Here is a 23,062-nt window from a genome sequence, read left to right as displayed (position 1 = left end):
CTGGCAGCAAATTCCACATTTTAATCACTCTCTGTGTAAAGTACTTTTTGCTTTTGTCCATCCTGAGCCTACTGCCCATCAGCTTCGTTGGATTTATTGTGGGGGTGTTCAGATGAACAGCGAATATTGGAGGAGTGACAGCAGTGGCAGCATATGCAGGGCTGGTGCTGGCAAGGATGAACTTGGTCTCTAAATTAGAATTCAAGGGCATCCAGTGAAGCCCTAGACAATTGGGGAAGAAAGTTGTGAGGGGGGGGATGGGAAAGAGCTAAGTCCCTTCCTTTCATTTTCTGCCTTCACCATCCATTCTTTTCCCCACCTTTGGAATAAAGTGGATTTGATCCTCTTCGTTGCATCGCTGAGCTGCAGTCGGGGGCTTGAGGAGGGGGGATTGTAAATGAGGCTGAGAGTTCAGGCATCTCTATGGTGCAGCTCTGACACTGATTTGCTGTATTTGTTTAGCATTTTAATGCTCACATAAGAATATTTTTTAAAAACCTCATTGGGAGATTGTGCACACGGGGGGTTAAAAGGGGAGGGGAAAGAAAGCGGCATTGCAGGAAGCGCCACAGGGCATTTCACACAGCACACCACAGCAATTCAGAAGCAGAAAGAAGGACTTGAAACCAGAACAAAGCAGTTTTCGTCAACAAAAGCTCAGATACGCTTCCCATTGGGAAACAAGAGGGTTTGTCTGAATTCCGTTAGCAGCTGGTTATTTATTTATTTATTTATTCGATTTTTACCCCACCCTCCCGGCAAGACTGACTCAGGGCAGCTTACAGCAATATAAAACAGTACAATAAATAATAAAACCAGACAAACACAAATTTAAAACTGTAATTATACAACTTAATAAAGTGCTAGCATTAATTACTCAGGCACAGTCAGTATCATAATTTACTACAGATGTCCCAGGCACTCGGGTCAGGCTATATTTAGGTCGAGCTATATTTGGGGGACCCAGGGGGTTGGGCTCGCTCCCCCAAACTGTCAGATGTCGGTGGTGGCAGTGGTAGTGGCAGTGGTGGTGGCGGCTCCAAAAGCCTGGTGGAAGAGCTCCGTTTTATAGGCCCTGCGGAATTGTAACAGGTCCCGCAGGGCCCTGATTTCCTCCGGGAGCTCAGGATCACGCCAACCTCACACTCCCTCTTAGGCGCTGCTGCCTGCTTGTCCCCCCCCCCCTCACTGGGGAGCGATGCGTTGGGCTAAAAACTGCCCAAGCTGTCAAAAGCGGCCGTCGCTCACTTCGCACAATCGCGAAAGTGTGTCAGTCCTCCATCTTAGCCCGACCGGAAGCCGGTAATGACTAGCACCTTGAACCGAATCCGGTATACTATAGGCAGCCAGTGCAGTTCTTTTAGGGCGGGCTGGATGTGTTCTAAAACAGGTCTGTCTAAAATAACAGAAAAATTCCATTCATAATGAGTTACTAAAATGGAATAGGTAGGCTGTCTGAAAAGGTCTAAGGTTAGTAGCTCATGTGAGACTGATCCTGGATATAGCCTCTTGCCAAAAATGTGTGATTTTAGGGGAATTCCAAAACATGTGAATGAGGTCAGCTTCAGGCTTCTGGCAGTTCCAACAGGAATCATTCTCAATGAGACAATTGTGATAATATTTATAAGGGTACCAATATACCCGCAAGAGAGTTTTTGATGGAGAAGCCTTAGTTGTAAATCCACAGAGGCAGATTTAATGGCTTTTAGTTCAGTTTGCCATTGGTTCAGTTGAATTGGAGTACTCAGTTCTAAGTTCCACTAGGAGCAGATATAATCCAAATTAAATTTGGTTTGGTGTCTTAGAACATTATATATAAGGATAAGATTGCCTAGGTTGACGCCTTACATCATATAGACTGCTATCACTCATATGGCCTTGCAGAGCAGGTCTGGATCAACTGGTGGCATGAAAATTCCTGTTACTTTTGTCTAAAAGAGGGACCGTCATTACATTGCAGGATCTCAGGATAATCCCAAAATTCTCTGAGTGTTGCTAGGACAGAGTGAAAAAAGGAGGAATCATCTACATTAGGCCCATAAATATTGCCGAATACGAATATAGATTGACCACATTTAGCCAAAAGAAAGATTGTATCTCCCTTCAGTGTCTGATTTAGAATCAAGGACTACCATGCAAAGATTTTTATGCAATAAAATCACAACTCCTCGAGCCTTAGTGGAATTCCCAGAACAGTAAGCCTCTCCCACCCATTCTTTAAGAAGCCCGTCATGTTCTCCTTGAGGCACGTGTGTTTCTTGAAGCGTGGCAATATTAGCACTTTTTAAAAGAGTGAATAGTATTCATTTACACTTATTGGGGCTCCCAAGACCTTTAATGTTCCAGGTTATGATTGTCAATTTGGGCATGGTTCAAGAGGACCTAAAGAGCCTCTTGCTCAGGGTAAAAGAGGAGAGCGCAAAAGTGGACTTGAAGCTCAACATCAAAAAAACTAAGATCATGGCATCCGGCCCCATCACTCCTTGGCAAATAGAAGGGGAAGTCGTGGAAGTAGGGACAGACTTCACGTTCCTGGGATCCCAGATCACCGCAGACTGTGACAGCAGCCATGAAATTAAAAGACGCCTGCTCCTTGGAAGGAAAGCGATGGCGAACCTAAACAGCATGATAAAAAGTAGAGACATCACCCTGCCAACAAAAGTCCGCATGGTCATAGCAATGGTATTCCCAGTAGTCATGTATGGCTGCGAGAGTTGGACTATAAGGAAGGCCGAGCCCCGAAGAATAGATTCTTTTGAACTATGGTGCTGGAGAAGACTCTTGAGAGTACCTTGGACTGCAAGAAGAACAAATCAGTCAATCGTAAAAGAAATCAACCCTGACTGTTCCCGGAAGGCCAGATAATGAAACTGAAGCACAAATACTTTGGCCACCAAATGAGAAGGGAGCACTCACTGGAGAAGACCCTGATGCTGGGAAAGATTGAAGGTCAAAGAAGAAGATGGGGGCGGCAAAGGATGAGATGGTTAGAGCCAACTTCAGAGGACGGCGGAAGACAGGAGGGCCTGGCGGGAGCTGGTCCATGGGGTCGCAAAGAGTCGGACTCGACTGTGCGACTGAACAACAAAAAAGTGTTATAATAATGCTGTTTTTGAATGTCACTAAGTAAACTAACTCACCATTTGCCCTGTTTATAAATAATCTAGTATCAATCTGTGGCCGCTGATACTTGGAAACGGGGAGGGGGTACAAAGTAAGTAGTAGGAAAGTCAGATATAGATAAGGAAAAAATGTTTGAAAACATCATGGGAGTGTTGGTGAGTCTGCCCTGTCTTACCCAAGACTCCTGTTTCTCCCAGCAGGCGCAATCAATATTAAATAGTGGTAGAAATTTGAGTTTTTAGTGAATTGCTCATAGAGGAGGTGGTCAGTAAATTATGGCAGCAGGTATAGCTAGGGGCTCTGGGGCAAGTGATACTCTGTCTTCTTGGTGCTGGGGGGGGGTCAACAGTGGGAGGGCTTCTAATGTCCTGGCCCCACTGGTGGACCTTCTGATGGCACTGGTATTTCTGGCACTGGTGTGACACAGAGTGTTGGACTGGATGGGCCTTTGACCTGATCCAACATTGGCGTCTCTTATGTTCTTATGTTCTTATGCAATGGTTTCTTGGCGGGGTCTCTTCCATGTTAGTTATTGCTGTCAATGTTCAGGTTTATATTCAGTGCAGGACATATCTAGAGTCAGCTAAGATGGAGGATCTTCACTTCCACAAATGTTCTTGGGAACACTTATAGTCACCAACCTTGTAAAGTTCCATCAAACCAGAAAACAGAGCAAATACAGAAGTTGCTTACGATTGTATTAAATATCCATTTCTGCTGTGAATCACCCAGGATCAGAAAGAATAAATCAAAATGAGTTCAATATCAAGGAACTTTAAGGAATTTTAAAAGGCTTCTGCTTCAGCTGGAGCTTGAAACCTTTTTATCCTGTTGTTGTATCTTACACAGAATACTGCTGGGTATTTCATGAAGGCTTCAATAGCTTTTTCCTGGGCCAGAGCCCTCACACACACAAATCCTTTATGAGGGTCAACAATTTCTTAGGGAAAATCATTGAAAAAGGAAATCAACTTGATCTTGGCCCCATTTCAGTTGAGCCAGCCTTCTGGTTCGTCTTAAAAGGTCGTCTTTGGTGGCAAAGTTTAATAGATGAAAGATTATGGCCCTTGAATGGGCTGCCGTCTCCTGGTTCTGACCCAAGGACCTGTGAGCCCTCTCTATAACAAGATCATAATCTTCTGGCAGGGACAGGCTGTTTCTTAAAATAGATCGAACAAAGGCCACCATGTCTGTCTCTTCTAGGCATTTTCTGACACACACACCACTAGACAAAGAATATTAAGGCAGTTTCTGCTTTCTAGGTCTAAGAGTTTGGATTTTAAAGCTGTTACCTTGGATTGAAGTTGTTGAATGGAAGCACACGTAGAAACAGAAGAGTCTTCTAAGTCTGAGACCCTGCTCCCTGCTTTTGCTCGCTGTTCAGCTGCCTGCTTCTGGAGAGATTTCAGTTCACTGAGCTCAGGTCTGACAGAGAGCAGGCCCTCCTGTGCTTTGGTGTTCTTGATTGTGAGGCAAAGCACCCCAATTCCCCTCAGGGGTGAACATGAATATTAGCAGGCCTTCTCCGGTTTGCAGATGTCCATAATTGGGCCTTCTTGCCGACACTATCTTTATCTCTTTCAAGGCCAGACACAATAACGTAGTAATTGGCTAATTGTGAGAACCTGTGTTCAGTTGTGTAACCTGGAAGAGGGGATACAGGAGTGGATGTCATCCTCTTCTGAAGGGTTCCGTCAAGCAGGCTCCCTGATTGGGTTTGGTGCCAAATGGCGAAAGGCTACAATTAAGCCATAAGCAAGAGGGAAGCCATGCTAACTATGATTTGACCAGGCTGTTGCTCTGTGTTATGCTTCATCATGGTGGACAGCTGCATAGAGAACACTTAAACCCACTAGCTTGGACTCTTGCATTCTAAGAAGGTGTGCCATCTGATACCAGGTATTGAAGTATTAGAAAGTTAGCTTTGTTGTTTTCTTGCTATTAAATTGCAAAGACTGTGTCACATAGTGATATCCTGTCTTTTGAAAATATTTAATGAACCTTTATACATTTTTTACAAAAGGTCTGTTTACTTTTGTACACATAACCTCGAAGACCCATGGGCCTGGGCACTGCTCACTTGCCAAAGGAGTGGTGACTGGAGGGGGGGGCGCTAGGCTTGGGTAACTGACATTGAGCATTTCTCTTAAGAGGGCCACAATCAGTGGATCATCTGAGGCCACAGTAGGGAGAGCAACCTCTTCGTTAAGTTAAGCTGCAGCGGCCATTTTGGATTTGGCCTGTGCAGCTGTCTTGCTGTGACTTCCTCCTGCCATCTTGAAACAGTTTAAGCAGTTTCAGGGCTCTGTCCAAATCATGTGCCCCAAGAGCAAAATATACACAATGGTGCTGTGTTGGACCAAATCCAGTAGAAATGAGGGCCAGGTGTCAATGGATCGGGCCTGTAGAGGCATGGAGCTCACTGAGACATGCTGTATACAGTTTGGAGGCTTTGCCTCACTCCACACCAATGGATCTTATTTCCCACAAGAGAAGGTATGTGGAGAAGTCTCCTCACCAAGTGTAAAGCAAGTGAGAGGTGCATGTGAAAGGTAGCATTCCCAATGTATGTTGGATCCATCCATGAAAGATTTCTAGACGTCTTCCGTTGAACTTTACTGGAACCCAGTGCAGATTTCTTTTTATTTTACTTTGTTTATTGTTTGCCTTTTTTTCTGAAATTCATGGAGGTGTAAGAATGGGAGTGAAACAGTCTCTGCAGCCAGTTGCAACCATATTTGGGTAAGCTTTGGAATTCTAGATCTAAAATTCAGAAAACAAATCTAAACACAACCAGAGAATAAAACACAGTTTCTGCATTCATAAATCCTATATTGATGGGGTTGCTAAGGCACATTAACTGGCAGGGGAACTTCTGGGAACTGAGTATTGGTTGTGTGTGGGTAAGTTAGAGAGACAAAGATAAGGTTATTTTGGCGCACACATACACACAGTAAAGTAAAGCCTGCACTGTACTGGAACTGGCAAGTGTGAATGTATTAGCCTTACTGACCTGATAGAAAACCCATCGATATTGTATGAATGCCTGGAGCTGCAGCCAGGTCCATGAAGGGTCACCATTATCTCCTGCCAGATTGATGCCCATGGGTGTTGATTGACATCTACTGCTCATCTTGTGGGCTCATGGCCGTGCTGGAGGAATTGTACCAAAATAAGACCATGGTCCCTAAAAGACTCTCAGTTAAAGCAAGAGACACAGTGGGATGTGCAAAGATTAGAATGGATTAGAATATCAATAAGTTTTACAGAAGTATTTTAATAACTGTATTGTAAAGTGTATCTGTGTTGGCATCTTGGAGATAAATGACTGTCATGTTTGTCCAGATTTTATGGGGAAATACGGCTTTGTCCCACCAGTATTTTCTTCTTCCAGCATAAAATACTTATGTATTTATTTATTTATTTAAATATTTATATCCTTTATAGTTTATGCGACACAATTAAAAATATTATAATTTTAAACCAATATATTAAAAGCCCTGGGAAACGAAATAGCCTTGTAGTGCCTCTTGAAAATTTCTGATGATGCCACTCACCTGAGGGAAGTCTCTTGTACCAAAATACCTCACTACATTCAGTAGCTGGCTTATATGGAATTCCTGGATGCTTCTTAATAATGGGCAGCCTGTGCCTTATCATATATTCTGTCTGTCGTTTTCTAAATTTCTGCCCTCCACTTAGCATCCTTCACAGGCTCTTTGTTGTCCGTGTGTGTGTGTAAAGTGCTATCAGATCGCAGCTGACTTATGGAGACCCCATAGGGTTTTCAAGACAAGAAGAGATTTATACCCCACCCTTCACTACCTGAAGGAGTCTCAGCGTGGCTTACAATCTCCTTTCCCTTCCCCTCCCCACAACAGACACCCTGTGAGGTAGGTGGGGCTGAGAGAGCTCACTTGAGAACTGCCCTTGAGAGAACAGTTCTGAAAGAACTTGTAACTGACCCAGTGTCACACCAGCAGCTGCATTTGAAGGTGCAGGGAATCAAACCCAGTTCTTCCAGATAAGAGTCTGCGCTCCTAACCACTACACCAAACTAGAGACTAACTGAGGTGGTTTGCCTTTTCTCACTCCTGCGTAGCAACCCTGGATTTCTTTGATGGTTTCCCATCCAAGTACTAGCCAGGGCTTGACCCTGTTTAGCTTCTGAGGCTGACAAGATCAGGCTAGCCTGGACCACCCAGGTCAGGGCATTTTATGTTAGGAAACCTAAAATAAGAAAAAGTGTGTAAAAATCTATTTCCAGGTTATTCACCAAGACTCAGTAGCCTTGATCTGCTTTCTGCCTGCTTGGGTGTATGTTATTCTGTCGCTGCAGAGTGAAGTGCTATGTTCTAACCCACAGGGAGGACCAGATGATTAATATATTGTGCCACTAGGAGTTCATTTCATAATACTGGTGAGATGTCACAATTGCTTCACGTTGGTTAAGCCTGCTAAACAGTAATCTGCTGAACTCTGTATTGCTAATGAAGATTCTGGAATATATCAGTGCCACACACAGCATTGTCCTTTTCCCCCCGCCCTGTCTTTGCAGGCATTGTTGAAGACTACAAACCTCCTTTTTATGATGTTGTTCCTAATGATCCCAGTTTTGAAGACATGAGAAAAGTAGTCTGTGTGGATCAGCAAAGGCCAAACATTCCTAACAGATGGTTTTCTGACCCGGTAAGTATGGGCAACTGGTTGTATTCTATCATGTAGCCTTTTCTACCTGATTATCTGTTTTTTAAATCACGTGTAGACAGTTTGATTTCAGTTTAGATAAGACTAGATGTTGCAGAGGCTGCAATTTTTATTTGTCTTTCCTATTTGTGTCAAGTAGGGTGCATGTTTTAGCATGGGCACATGGGGCTGAACCCTCCACTGGTCCATCGTGCAACTTGAGCCTGAATCACTTTGAGCACTGGCACAGGGCTGAAATGAGCAGGAGAACTGAGCATCTGATCATGGAGAGGGAGCTGGGGAAGGAGGGTTAAGTTCACACATGTGCCCATTTGATAAAAATTTTATCTCCTAATCTTCACACATGTGCCCATTTGATAAAATATCTCCTCATCTGCCTTATACTGAATGTGAGCATTGGTTCCATCAAGGTTAGTGTTGTCTACTCAGACTGGCAGCAGTTTTCCATGGTCTCAGATTGAGGTGTTCAGTCACCTGATCCTTTTAAATGGAGATGCCAGGGATTGAATCTGGGACATTTTGCATGCAAAGCAGAGGCTCTTCCACTGAGCCACAGCCCCTCCCCTAAGATACGAATACAGTAGCACCATAGAGATCAACAAGATTTCGGGGTTATAAGCTTTCACAGGAGTCGTTTCGTAGAAAAAGAGGTGCAGGAGCTCATTAGCATAACTCATTAGCATAACTTATTTGCATATGCCACACCCCCTGGCATCACCGGAAGTGTGTCAGAAGGCAACACCCACCGCTCAGGCTTCACTGGATTGTTTTGGATTGCTAGCTATGGGAGGGGGATGCGCAGAACTGCCCTCACAGAGGAGGGAGAACTTGTACCTGAAGGTGGGGCGGGGGGGGGGGCTCTGCAACTTACCTGGCTGCTTCTTACTCATCGTGGCCTGACTGAGGGATGGTGGAAGCAGGGGGTGGGGCTTGTTGCATGTGCCCGCCCCCTGGGCTCCTCACTGCTGGAGCTCCGCTCCTGTGCGCTCCCGCAGGAAGTGACCCCTGAGCTTTCAAGAGTCAAAGCTCTGACTCTTGAAAGCTTATACCCTGAAAATCTTGTTGGTTTAGAAAATTCTACCAGAACCGAATCTTAACTCTTCTGCCGCAGACCAGCACAGCTACCCTCTCAAACTATCTCCCCGAATGTGTTACCTCAAGATCATGCTGTGTGATATGAGAAAGATACTTATAAGCCAGATTCTTACTTTTTTTAAATAGAAGGAAACAGAAGATTAAAAGTAGGGGTGTGTAAACCCCCCCCCCCCAAAACCATGATATTTTTCAGGTTCAGGTATATTGAACCCCAAAAATATTGGCATTTTCCAATATTCTTGAATCCCAATGCCAGTATGGTATAGTCAGTGGTCCCCATAGAGTATAATGGGGAATCAAACGGAAAGAAGAGCCAGCCCAGGATCAGCCAGGACGGCGGGAGCTGAGAGCTCAGCACCACCTTTGCTGCGGCTGGCTTCTCTTGCAGCTCATTTTAAACTGAGCCCGAATAAAAGCCATTTTTCCAGCTTTTATTCGGGTATATTCAGCTATACCACTGGGCTTCAATTGCAGCTCAGTTAAACCAAGCTGCAAGAGGAGCCAGCCCAGGATCAGCCGGTGCAGTGGGAGCTGAGAGCTCCACGCTGCCTCAGCTGGGGCTGCCTGTTCTTGCAGCTCGATTTAAACTGAGCTGCAATCGAAGCCCAGTCGTATAGCTGAATATAACCAAATAAAAGCTGGAAAAAAATGGCTTTTATTTGATCTCAGCTATATTGGTAAGGTATTTTTCAGGGTTTTTTGGCTCAATTTATACTGAATGCACACCCCTAATCAAAAGTTCAGTTATAAGGCCTTTCAAAATATGTGGGACAGCCACTTTCTGGATAATGTCCTCTCTCCTGCAAATCCCCGTCTAACACTATCACCTCATAAAATTTCCCTTAATTTCAGTTTACTTAGAATTACAACCCATCTGCTCCTATGATATTTTAAATATTTACAATATTTATAGTAAAAATAAAGGGACCTAACCTATGAAAGGTCTTCATCTGTAATATATGTAATTTGCTATCCATGAGAGATGAGGTCTGAAGGTAAATGAGTAAGGATTATTCTGAGTGTGAAATAAGAAGCACTGTCATAAGAGTATGGTCAGGGTCCCCTTTCCTCATCTTTTTGCCTTATTTTTCCTAATTTAACAGCCCCATATAGCTACTCTGAAGTGTGGAGCAGGTGATGGCAAGGAGGCTTTATCCTCCCTTGAAGTTTTTGTTCTGCATTGCAGGGGGACAGGCTAGAGAGATGGTAGCTCTGGGGCAGTAACCCTGTCTTGGGCTGGAGGAAGTTCTTCTGAAGGAGTCTTTGTCTAACTTAAAGTGACTCTTTTCATTGGAGGAAGAACTGCTTATGTTTCAGGAATTCTCCTTAGGCTAGAGCAGAGGTGTCAGACTCAAATGTCACCTTGTCAGGCTGGGCCATCTCTGCCATAAAATGTAACACGATGTACCGGAGATACAAACTTTACAAAGGTGGTTTCAGATGTTGAATGGCAATAGCAGGTGAATGACAGTAGCAGGCTTGATTGAATTAGTTGTAATATGCAGAGGGATAGTAGATGTGGAGAGGCCAGCACTGGTAATGAGACAGGAAATTCGGTCCATGCAGATTCAGTCCAGGAGGATGCAAAGAATAAATGGACATAAATCTGAAATAGAAACCACAACATTTAAAAACCAGTGGGGGGATATTTTAACCTTCCAGGACATTCAGTTGCTTACCCAAGAGCAGCAGTTCTCTTACAAAGGAATTTCAAAGGGAGATTAAAAAGAAAGACTGCTGAATTGCTACTGATAATGAAGCTCAAGGCGATGCATCTTCCTGGACTGAACTGAGACCAAGGTTTCCTGTCTCATTACCAACACCTGCTGTTTTCATTTGGCATCTGAAATCATTCCACTCTCCAAGATATAAGGACCAGTGGACTCACATTCTAGCTGTATCTGAAGAAGTGAGCAATGATTCATGAAAGCTCATGCCCAGCCACATATTTTGTTAGGCTTTAAGATGCTACGGAACTCTTGCTCCTTTCCACTAATAAAGATTGCAAGCTGTGCTGTAGGATTCTTGCTCCTCCCCCCTCCCCAATCTGTTAGAACTGGTGAAGGGGATCTCTCCCAAGTGAAATAATGTGGTGATATCTGACTGGGCAAAAGTCACTCAGTGCTAGTGATGATAATGAGACAGTTAAAAAGCAAGGTGGGGAGACGTGTTGACCTGGAACATATGGAACCATGAAGGTATTTTTAAATACTTAGCCATCTACTTCTAGTCATCAAACAATGGAATCCAGTCCAAGTGTCGTAATTCCTAATCAGGGTCTTTTTGAAAGAAAATAAAGTCCCAAATAGGCACAGAGAAATCTAATCTTTAAAAAAACCTTTTCAGAATAAGCCAAAATAATTTAATTTTCATTTTCCTTTCCCCTTATCCCAATACATCTCTTTGCTGCACCCCTTTCTTTTATCATGTGTCTATGCGTGTGATCAAGTCTCAAGGTAAACAGCAGAGAAGGGCAATCTCAGTGCAAATTGTGCTTGTCAGAAGAATCCCCCCTGCCGCCCTCTGGAGAAGTGTGTATGCACACGAAAGCTTATACCTGGAATAAAACTTTTGTTGACCTTAAAGGTGCCATGGGATTCTGACTTTGTTCTCTCTCATACTTGTGCTCTCTCTCTCTTTTCCTTCCCCCTCCCTTCCTCATCAGAGTAGGAGGAGGGAGGAGACCTCAGCCAATAGAGGGAAGGGAGGCTTGGCTTTGTATCCCACGCAATTGAGGGAGCAGGTGAAAGCAAGCTGCGACACAGCAGCAGCCCCAGAGGAAGAAGCAGAAGAGAGCCAGTTGCTCATGGGCTGGATACAAGCCCTGCAGGGGACGCTTCTGACCCATGGGCCGTATGTTTGACACCCTGGGGCTCAAGGAAGGCGTCAAACTTTGCTCAGTGCACTGGTAGAATGCAGGTCAGCATTTTGCCCCTGCTGACCAAATTGTAACTTTGGGATACGCATAGCAAAATAGCACAAGCGTCATTGCCATATCCCCGGTCTTCAGAGCATCCAGTCATAACTAAAATTATAGGAGCTCTCAGATCTCTTGTGTTGCATTTTGAGGTCAAGGGTCCCCTTGGAAAGGGGTGGTGTTGGAACATAATACTTCTGCTGGGACAATTTAACCCTTCCCTGAGAAGACCAAACTTTTCCCTTCTCAGGGATAAATATACACTACTCTTGTATGTTCCAGTGCTTTGAGAAGGGGAAGTTTTAGAAGAGAAGTGATGGGAAATAGAATGGGCATATAGCTGTTTCCCTGTTTTTTGTTTTTGTTTTTCTGTTACAAGATTACACCCATGCAGCTTACATATGCCCCCTCCAAGTGTTTTTGGAAATGGGGGGGGGGTTGAAACTGCACTTTAATGTTTAATGTTTAAGTGTTCCTTCCCTTGACACTCCTGCTTTAAAAATGAAAAGCCGTTTTGGGCAGGCAGAGTTAGTTTGAAGTTGACACTTGTGTGTATTGTATAGTTAGCTTTTCCACAGATGGAGGGTAAAAAAAAAGGCAATCCTTTGAATGTAATAAGGATGTCCAATGCATCCTACTTCAAACCAGAGCTGCCTTGGAGGTTTATTTCAGTGCTTTATCATTGGAAACATGTAAATGTCACGTGGTGTGGGTGAAAAACATCTGTGTGGTGAGCTGCTTCAAAGAGCTTTTCAAGCCACTTCTGTGCCACTTCCTGTTTTGTGTGAAACAGAATCAGTGGTAATAGTTTCCATGATTCAAAACCATGATTTTGGAATCCAAACACAGAGCTTTGAGCTTCAAAAAATTATGGCTTCAAGCTGCCTGACTCCTATTGTTGTCTGCCTGCTTAGTGCTTCCATTTCTACGGCTTAAGAACCTCCCAAGGATTTTGTTTGTTCAGACATCATATTAAATCAAGGGTCCCCAACCTTTTTGAGACACCTTTGGAATTCAGACACGGGGTGTCAGACACCGGGGGGGGGGGGGGGGGCTGCAACAACAAAATTGCTTTTTCAGGAGGTGGAGCCAACCACAAAATGTCAGGGAGCCAGGTTATGCATGACTCTCATAGTAACTTCTCAGCATTTAAGTAGAAGCTTTGGTTAACAGGATGACTTTTAATCTGCCCTGGGAATCAGAAGGCCTGCTGGGCACAATCCGCCACTTGGCTGCACCCGCTTTCTTAAAAGCACTTGGTGGGCACCAGGAGAGGTATCGGTAGGCACCATGTTGCAGACCCCTGTATTAAGCCGTAGTTAACAGAAACCAAGATTTGTAAACATGGTTCTGATCCTGGTTTGCTAGCTGTCCATTTGTTAGTTCAGACATTCAGCCAAACCATGTGTAGTCAAGCTATCTTAACAGTGGTTTGGGTATGAAGCCTGGCTGTGCAGCCTTGGTCCCTGAAATGAGCTGTCTGCCAATCTTTCACTGATTTTTTTTTTCTGAATGCGTGTTCATTTTTTTTCCCCTTTTCAGACGTTAACATCCCTTGCCAAGTTGATGAAAGAATGCTGGTATCACAATCCATCGGCAAGATTAACAGCTTTGCGTATAAAAAAGACTTTGACCAAAATTGATAATTCCTTAGATAAGATCAAAGCTGACTGTTGATAATCAACACACTTGATGCTGGAAAGACACAAGGCTTACCGTCCAGCACAGAGAAACAGCCGGGTGAATTTTAAGACTCAGTCCCAAGTGGCTTCATAGATAGACAGAAATTGTTTTACCTGACCCAGCTGTTCGAGAGGAAATGGAACCATTTGAGCCTTAATTGGTGACGCTCATTATTTTACTAATGGTCAATCTTTAAAGACTTAAGCTGGATCTATGGCAGCCTATGGAAGGAGGACGCGGAAATCCTAAGAAAAGATTGGGGCATTAAAACCATGGCTTTTAATAGCTTTTTTAATTTTGGAATAATGAAATGAACAAGTCAGTTGTCTTCTTGTGGCTCCCAAGTTCAACGAATGGACACAGTTCTAATTGGCAATGTTGCCTGTGCGTCTCTTCTTTATTGCACTAGGGATTCTTTACATTCTTTACTTGCACTGTTAATTTTAAAGACATGACTTGCCAAAAAAAAATTAAGATTGGCTTAATGTACTCATCAGTCTGTGTTTATAAACTGGGAGGAAATCAATTTGGAAAATTGAATCTGTAACTGACATCTTTTTTTTTTAACTGCATTTTTACATATGTGTACTGTTTACAATAATGCTGGACACTAGGAATTGTTTAAAAGGAAACTTTCATATTTTATTTATTATAGTGCACTTAACAGTTTTAAGAAAACTGAGGAAAGTGCATACAGTTAAAAGCTTATTTTTATGTGGCTTCTATCATTATTTCTTGCAGTCAGTCTAACCCAAAACACTTCCTCCCTTCTTCCCCTGTATTATCGGTTACACATTTTAATCACTTTTTTTTTAAGTGCTTCACATTTTATGTGTGTGGTCTGTAGCATATATTTTCAGTTCATAATATACAAAACATTTATACCTATATCTATGTATCAAAATATAAAGCCATTACCCACATGATGCCACATATAGTACCTTATTGATCTAGAGGAGGGAAGGGAAGCAATGAAGGGAAATGATATGTCATGGAGGCTATAGGAAAGTGCTTTCTTTTTTTCTTTTTTGCAGCTTATACGTAATGTGCATTTAAACTTGTATCAGGAAAAAAAACTGTATTTTTTTAATTTACTTTTTGTATTTAGCCGTTATTTGTATAAATGAAATAGAATATTTTCAAGTCAATTGGAAGGAAATGTTCCCCCAGTTGGTGCCTTCCGTGGCATAAGGTAAATGTAGTGTGTGGTCTGCCTCACCAGATTACATCCTAAGATTCCTACCCCTTGCTCTGTTTGTAAGTCAAGAATTAAAGCCAACAGACCAGTGTGTTGGCTGACACGTGACTGAGGAGCCTCCAAGTAATCCTTCATACAAGGATGCTGACACTGAGGGGAAGGGGGGGGGGTCCATGCCAAAGCCGTAAATTCACAGTGATGTGAATTGTTGTGTAATGGAACCGGAACAGGTTGGGTCACAGACATTCTCACCATGGCTTTTTATCTTGAGTTTCCTGAGTAAAACGTTTGATCCCAGTGCCTTGCTTTGCCTTGCCTTGTGACTACACCGCTGTTTTCCCCTCTGGAAACCTCTGAAATAATTGCTAAGGGGGCTGAATGTAATGGTGGTTGCTCTATAACCATTAAACCAGCATCATACTAAGAAGCAGATGAGCTTTATTTATAACTGGTGGTGCGAAGAAGACAGGCTTGTCTGGCTTCCATTTTGCCCCATTTGCTTTCCTGCGGCCTTCAGCAGCACCCTTTTGCGGATGAGCGTGCAGGAATTTTTTAGTTGGCTCTATGTTGGGTAAAATGCTGCTGCTCTCTCACTGAATGAGGGAGAAATTCACATCGAGAATGTCATAGTTGCGGTCCTGAATTTCCTGGATCTGTTCACATCTTCAACATGGTTTGGCCATGGAAAAATAGCTCCAAAGACTGAAAGGTAATGTATGACTCGGTCACATGCTAGCATGCTCCAAATTCATGGAGAATAGGTTTATCAATGCCTAATAGCCTTGATAGCTAAATGGAATCCTCCATCCTCAGAACTAGTCTGTTACTGAATACTAACTAGTTCAGCAACAGCACCAGAAAGTGTCATGCTCTGCTTAAGGGCTTCTGGCTACTATTAGAAGTAGGGTGGTGGGCTCTTTGGACCTTGGTTGGATCCAGCTGGGTAGTTGTTTTATGGGATAGAACCAGCTAAATTACTGTGTAAGGAAAGGTATCCTATAAAAGGCTTCATGATATACTTTAGTGTGTGGAGCTCTAAGAGTGCCTCTGATCTATCACTGGATGACACCATGGGAGACCCCACTCCAGTGACTCCTAATGAAGATTTCCACCTATATGGCGAGCAAATTATCAGAATGGTGAAAGCCTTGGACATTGATGTCTTTACCACTGACACCCATCCTAAGGATAAGATCCTAAGTTATATTCTGGCATGCCTGGAATGGTAGCCTATTGATCTGGCAAAAACTGTCTTTTGGTCCAAGCAACCCCCTGCAAGATCGAGAACCTATATAGGATCAAACAGGACTCTTGCACCTTTTTGTCCACCCACCCGCCACTGTCCTCCTTGGTGACAGAGGACATGCAGGCGCATACTAGGCCTGGCCAGCACTCCTTCCCCGCAGAAGAAGAAGAGATTGTATTTATACCCTGCCTTTCACTACCCAAAGGAGTCTCAGAGCTTGTTCTTTACTGTGAGGCAGATTTTCCTGCCAAAATTCTTTTGGTTCCCTGCTTTGACAGAGCAGCCCCAGTAGCATGGAAATGGTTTTTAAAAGACTTTCTGTCCTACCTTGTTTACAGAATTTGGCTGAAGGGATTGTGCCTGTTCTATCTACTACTGTAAACGGGGGTGCTAGCAGGGAGGCCCACCAGTCCAGGTCAAGTTTTAAAATTTCTGGCGGAATGGCATCCAGGCCAGGGGCTTTCCCTGGTTTCACTTGGGTAATGTGTTCCTCCCGTGACACAGGTAGCCAATCAGGAAGGTCATCTGTCGGGGACACTAAAGACTCAGTACGGGGAGGTTCTTGATAGAACAGATCTGAAAAATACTGGAACCATACATGGGAGGAAATGGCAGACATAGAAGGGTCATTGGTTCGAAATGCACCAGAGACTATGCCCCAGACTTTTTTTGGAGTTCTTTAAGGTTGTGGCATGATACAACTCGTCCTACCGAGTTTGAAAGAAATCAAATCTCTCGCATTTTTTTATAAATTGACACAACTGGTTCTTAAGATTAAAATTGGAGGGCACTCTTGAGTCAAAGAAGGCACCAGAATTTTGCTCCTTCAGGGGAGCGACCCAGACTCTAGTGGATGCCTTTCAGATAAGTTGGTTGGGAAGGCTCTTCTACGCCTTTCCCCCCTTCCCTATTTTAGGCATGGGGGAAATCATGCAGACTGCACAGGTTCCGTTCTGATAGCTCCATTTTGGCCTCATCAGATTTGGATTACAGAGCTGCTACAACTAGCGGGTGGTAGTTATATCCCCCCCCAGTACCAGATTTGCGCAGACAGGGCCCTCTACTGCACCATGATGCGGCACACCTGCATCTCACAGCTTGAAGGATATGCTTATAGCTTCCTCCTTTCCTGAAAGGGTAAAGCAGGTTTTATTATATTCCCATAAACCTTCCATAGGATACCCCTATAGCAGGAGATGGTCTAGATTTGAATTCTGGATTTCTACTAAGGGATTATGCCCTTTCATATGCTGTAATCAGTGTCAGAATATTTGCTTTCACTTTCACAGTGTGGTTTTGGCTGTGTCCTCCGTTAGAACTCATCTAATGGCTATTGCACCCTTCCATGAAGAGGTGCAGGGCACGTCAGTATTCGCCAGGCTTGTAGTCAGAATTTTTTGTTTGGGGGGCATTTAAATTTTTAAGGGGGCAATTAAATTACAGTTAATTAAATTGATCCGAATGCCTGTCTTTAAAGGAGGGGGGAGGCTCCGAGCCTGTTTCTAGCCCTTCCTTTCAAAGGACAGGGCAGCGAGCACAGCAGTTCCTAGGAAAAAGCCACTCAGAGGACAAATGTCGTCCCTGTGCCCTGGTGGAAGGGCTCTCCAATAGCTGCATAGCAAGAGCGAATGGCCACCACAACCCACCGGGAGATCAATTGGGATGATGCAGCCTTACCCTTCTTGGGTTCCCAATAACAGCACCTTCCACCAGGGCACAGGGATCATCTGCTGCTTTCCACCAAAAGGTTCTCTTCCTAGACATCTGCAAAGGTGCTATCTGGCCATCAGAAGAAACATTTGTTAAGCATTATGCCTTGGATCCTCAGGCAAGAAAAGAAGCCAGCGTGAGCAACGCAGTTCTACAAGTGTTGTTCCAGTGAGAGCTTCACCCCTCCTCCTTGTTGAGTAGCTTGCTAGAGTCCCAATGTGAGGCTGCACAGCAAGACGGAAGGTGAAAACATGGTTGCACTTACCTGAATCTGTTGTTCATCAATGTCTTCTGGCAGACACACATTCCTTCCCTCCTGCCCCGCCGTGAGCTTTCACGGGAATGTTAATGTTAAATCTGTTGTCTAATGTAGTGACCAGGTGAGTCCTGGGATCCAAGGGCTCGTGGCAGCTTGACAGGAACTGAGGGAAGGGGGCGCCCAGCCCTGGAGCACATGGTACATTTGGTGCGAAATCCCGCACATGAGCCGGATTCGATTGGGCGAGGCACCCCCTCTTGGGAGTTTTTAAGCTAGAAAAGACTATCTCCACAGCTGGCCCTGTCAAGTGCCGTCCCAATGTGTGTCTGCATGGAAGATGTCGATGAATAATAGTTACAGGTAAGTGCAACCATGTTTTCCCTTTTCATTTTAAGGGAAGAGGGAATAAATGTTTTATGATTATGCTGCTTTTTTAAAGATTCCTTCATTTTAAGGACTCAGAAAAAATGTGGCCATTAGTATGCATCAAGCACATTTCAGTTGTTACTTGTGACACAAATGTAGCACAACATTTGGTTTGTTGTAGCTTGGCATGTACCCTGATCTATGCCTATGGTGTGACTGGGCCGCATCCAAGCCTTAATGATGAGTTTTACAACAACTGTTATTGCTAGTCTCCCCTTCATGTTGCTAGGTTTATTTAAAAAGATGGGAACTGGCAGGGGAAGCACGGGTTGGTGGGGGCGTCCATGATCTGAGCTGGAGCTTGCAATAGTGGACTTGGCTCATAGGGGGGGGGGGGGGGGGGGGGGTGCGCGCGTGTACATATACCCTTTTCACAATTGAGCCCCACTACCGCTATCACTCCATCATACTTTGGCAACGTCTTTAAGCCTAATACAGGTATGATAGGGCTCGTGAACAGGTTGCCATGTGATTTTCAATGTACATTAGCACACCTTACAATCATCTGTTGCATAGGAACCTGCATAGAAAATGGCAACAATAAATGGAAGAAACTGAAGGTTGTAAATGTGTTTTATCACAAATGGATAAACTGCTAGCAAGCAAAGTCCTCCAGAGTACAATGTTCAAAAGTTGCAAAATGCACTGGAGGGGCGGACGCATTGTGTTTTGACTGACAGACTTCATCCATTTTCCCTTCTCATACTATTTATTCTAGATGGGTGTTGCAACCTGGGATATTGCAGAATATTTTTTAAAAGTGAATTTACTTCCTCCTGGGATGAGAAAATTCATGATAGGATTCTGAATTATAACAGTGATTTCTGGTGGCAGGTTTTTGTTTTGTTTTTAAAGAAACCAGCCTAGCTGACTTTTAAAAGTCTGTTTTATACTTCACACCTTAGTGCATTTGAAGGTTGTATTTTTATATCCAAAGTGATCAAATAGTGAATGCTTGAATATATATGTGTGTGTTATATAGAAACATTCAGCATTAATCAAAACTTGCACATATATGCAAAATAATGGTGGGTAGAGGAGAGTTCAGCTTGTAGAAGCAAGGAGAACAGTGTAAAATTGATGTGAGGGTTACAAAAATGATCGCAAAATTTGGAGCCAGCACAAATGGTGATTGGCCAGTTGCAGTTGTAAGAATGCCTTTGGTGACCAACTGACCAGGTTTTTTGCATTTCTATTGCGTGCTAATTGTGCAACAGTACAGTAAATAAAGCCCAGGCTAGCCTGATCTCATTAAATCTCAGAAGTTAAGCAAGGTCTACCCTGGTTAGGACTTGGATGGGAGGCCACTTGGAAGTCTAAGGTTGCTACACAGAGGCAGGCAAATGGCAAGCCACCCCTCTGTCTTGCCCTGAAAACCCTATGGGGGTCTCCGTAAGTCAGCTGCAATGTGACCGTGCTTTCTACCCCCAGCGTAAAGTAATGATACTATTTGATTGAGATTAAAAGCATAAAACATCTGCTCTGCAAATTACGGCTAACAGAGTCTCCTGGGTTCAATGAAAAGTGATCAGGTTCAAATTGTTTGGGGTAGTCAAGAGGATTCCCCCCCCCCTCCAACTTCAATTCATCCTTCCAGTTCTCAATTCCTGGCTCCAAGGTATGTTGAGCATCTTTTTATTTACATTGCAAATCAAATAATCAGCTTGTGTATTTGCTCTTGTTCCCATTCATATGAACTATAGAATACATTTCCACCCAAACATTCTGCCTCAGAATTTTAAGTGAAATTATGATGCTTGTAGAGCTGTTTACAAGTTCCTGGGCATTCTTTGGGTTGGATCCAGACAAAACTTTCAGTGAACTTTTGGCACGTGCGCAAGCAGAACAGATCTTTAGTGCCTTCCTGCTTCCCGCTGCAGTCCAGAGCTGCTTCTGCCCCCCCCCCCCCATGACATGGCAAATTGGGGGTTTGCAGCAGAGAGCATAAACTAGTGGAAATTACACCTTCCCTTCCATCAGCAAGGGTTTTTTTTTTTAAATAGTAGATGCAATGGGGTCACTTGTAGTAACAGAGTCCCTTTTAGTGTCTGCTAATCATGTCATCACTGAGCTGATTGATATTTATGAATGGTAGTTCAGTCTCAAGTTCTGTAAAAGGGGTTCTGTGGGGCTTGAGCTTCCATCTTCACAGCTGTGGTAGGTGTTCATGGTATTCTTCCTGAGGAACTAGGTCAAACCTGCCTCTGACACTGTCTTCCCTTCTACATTCTGCCCTATTCACCACTGTCTGTTGCAAGCTCCCTCTCGCAGATGGCCATACATGCTTGCAGGAAATAAATTGCCTACTAGAAACTTTCCAAAGCAAATAACATTGATAAGTAATGTGTCTCATAGGGAAAATCAATATGCCATTATTTTCAAGATGCTTGGCGAATGTCAGTTTTAGGTTCCAGAGTCCAAGCTGAAAAACAGATATGTGGAGTTGTAAATCTTGAAGTGAGAAACAGGCAAGTTTGTAAACCAATAAGGAGACAACATTTCAAGAACTGCTGAGTTGCATAGCAGTGCTGCAGTGTCGCTTGAAGTTAAATATGACTTCCCAAAAGATTGATTGTGGGCCTGGATTTCTTCTGGGCAGTGAGTAGTATGAAGTACATTTTAATGCAGAGCCTGAGTAAGCTAGGTTTCTCACTGCCATGCTTAACTAGAGTGTTATCAGAAGGACATTTGTCACATGTAAAGCCAAGGTGTATTAAGTGTATGTTCATAATGTGAATGGAATAAACTGGTTTACAGACACAGCTGCTATGCAGATACACTCACAGAGGTGATAGTTCACTGTGAAGAATATATATTGAAGAAACATGGATTTGCAGTGGAAAGGTATGAAATAGCAGTTCTGGTTTTGGCATTTTGACAGGACTGCATGCTCTTCATGATCAGAATGATGTTTGTCAATGCCATTTTTGTTGTGTCTGTCATCTTGAATTTCTAGGACATTTATAACACTCTAAAGTTACAATTCTTTTTAAAGCCCTTGCTGTTCTACAAATATTGTGATTCCACCTTTTATTTTTTTCCTACTTATTTGAAGCCTAGATTTATAAAAGCTGCATTTCTAAACGTCTGTCAAGTAACCAGTTAAAGACACTTATTTTCTTCATGTTTAAATTAATAGTGCCCTTTCAGATTAACCATATATATACTGTTTGGGGCTTATTTCATATCCATCAATACTTGCATTCCCTATTTTCCCACCTCCCAACCTTTTTCACATAAAACATATGTGTTGTGCCTCTTCATTTACATTAATGACAGCTTCAAATAAATGAAGAGGGGAGGTAGTCCCCTTTTAATATAAGCTTTCTGCAATTAGTTGCTTACAAAAGCGAGGCATATCTTTAGGCCAGTACAGTTATCATTTAGAGAACAATCCTAAGCACATCTGCTCAGAATCCTACTCAAATCCATTCAGTGGGGCTTACTCCCAGGAAAGTGTTCTTAAGATGGCACTTCACTTGTGGTGACCTTTGACACTGAAGCATCCAGATTCCAACTCGGTATTCTGAAGCTCACTCGTGTGCCTCACAAGTTGCTGCCTCAGGATGGTTGTGAGACCATAACTTGCAAGTGAGAATGGTGGAAATACAAATGCAAAAAAAGTAAAGATCATCTATAACTATGTTTAAAGAATAAGTAGATCTCCATGATGTGGCCATTCCCATCAAGTAGTAGGGCCTTCTCCACACAGGACAGGCATGTGAGAATCACTGTAGGAGACAGCAAATGCAGTAGACCCTCTCCAGGGAAGATCCATTTTCAGGATTACAGTGAATGGGGAACTCCACAAATACTGGGAAGGGCAGTGTCTGCTGCTACCCAGGAACAAAACAACCACAAAGTAGTGATGATGACACAGTAGAATAAAAACAGGTTTGAGGCAGCGTAGTATTACCAATAAAGCATTAAGTAGCTCTTTATTTCCCTCTTTTCTCCCCTCTTTACCATGCCCTGCATCACTCACTTTCCTTGGTGCACCATAATTGGGAGGGCAAGAAACATCATGCTGCATCATCAAGTTTTACATCTAGATTCCTGGAGTTATGTCCTTTAGAAGGTACATGAGTTAAATCCTCCATAGCCCCAAGGAATGGAATGTGATGGACAAGTTCTGCCTCTCTCTAAGAGAGACCAGTGGGAGCTGACGGGACATTAGTGCAAATGACAGTTGAAAAACGGCAGTTAGGGAAATTGAGGAGAGCAGTGGTGAGGGAGTTGAGAGAGGGTCTGGCTGAGGGAAGCTATAGTGAAGAGCAGCTTAAAGCTGACTTAAAGTAAATTTATAACAAGGAACTGCTGCACTTGGCAGAGGTCTTAGTGTGTATTTCGTTCTGGTGATGGTCCAGTTCTCAACCTTTGAAACAGAAGCATGTTTCCCTCAGCGGGACTAGGCTTGCTAATGTAAACAGTGGGGGGTTAAAACTGGCTTGTTCTTCACCAGGAATGAGTGAAGGAACAGGGTATTACCACACTGTCTGTGACTGTGTTTCACCTGCACTGTGCCAGTTGGCTCTCTCTTTAAGAGGATAGTTACATGGCAGCCACATGAATTATCTTCCTCTGTGGGGACAGGGGTCGGTACCTGGCTCCTCTGGCTGCTATTGCATCCTTGGCCCCCCTCGCCAACCTTGCAGCAGCATCCCTACGGTGTAAGTCACCTGCAGGATGGAGGGACAG

General features: G+C 43.5%; 1 protein-coding gene across 1 annotated transcript in view; it reads left to right on the top strand.

Moving 5' to 3' along the window:
- Positions 1–15,132, top strand: part of ACVR1 (activin A receptor type I) — a 109,210-nt gene extending 94,078 nt beyond the window's left edge. Inside the window, exons 9-10 of the mRNA XM_015411569.1 lie at positions 7,682–7,812; positions 13,385–15,132. Coding sequence (XP_015267055.1) covers positions 7,682–7,812; positions 13,385–13,519 — 266 coding nt within the window. The 3' untranslated portion in view covers positions 13,520–15,132. The remainder of the gene's footprint in view (positions 1–7,681; positions 7,813–13,384) is intronic.
- The last annotated feature ends 7,930 nt before the right edge of the window (positions 15,133–23,062 follow it).

The sequence above is a fragment of the Gekko japonicus genome, unplaced genomic scaffold, assembly GCF_001447785.1.
Source record: "Gekko japonicus isolate JY-2015 unplaced genomic scaffold, Gekko_japonicus_V1.1 scaffold6, whole genome shotgun sequence".
Lineage (NCBI taxonomy): Eukaryota > Metazoa > Chordata > Lepidosauria > Squamata > Gekkonidae > Gekko > Gekko japonicus.
The sequence above is the reverse complement of the archived record's forward strand: the minus strand, read 5'-3'. Positions and strand labels throughout refer to the sequence as shown.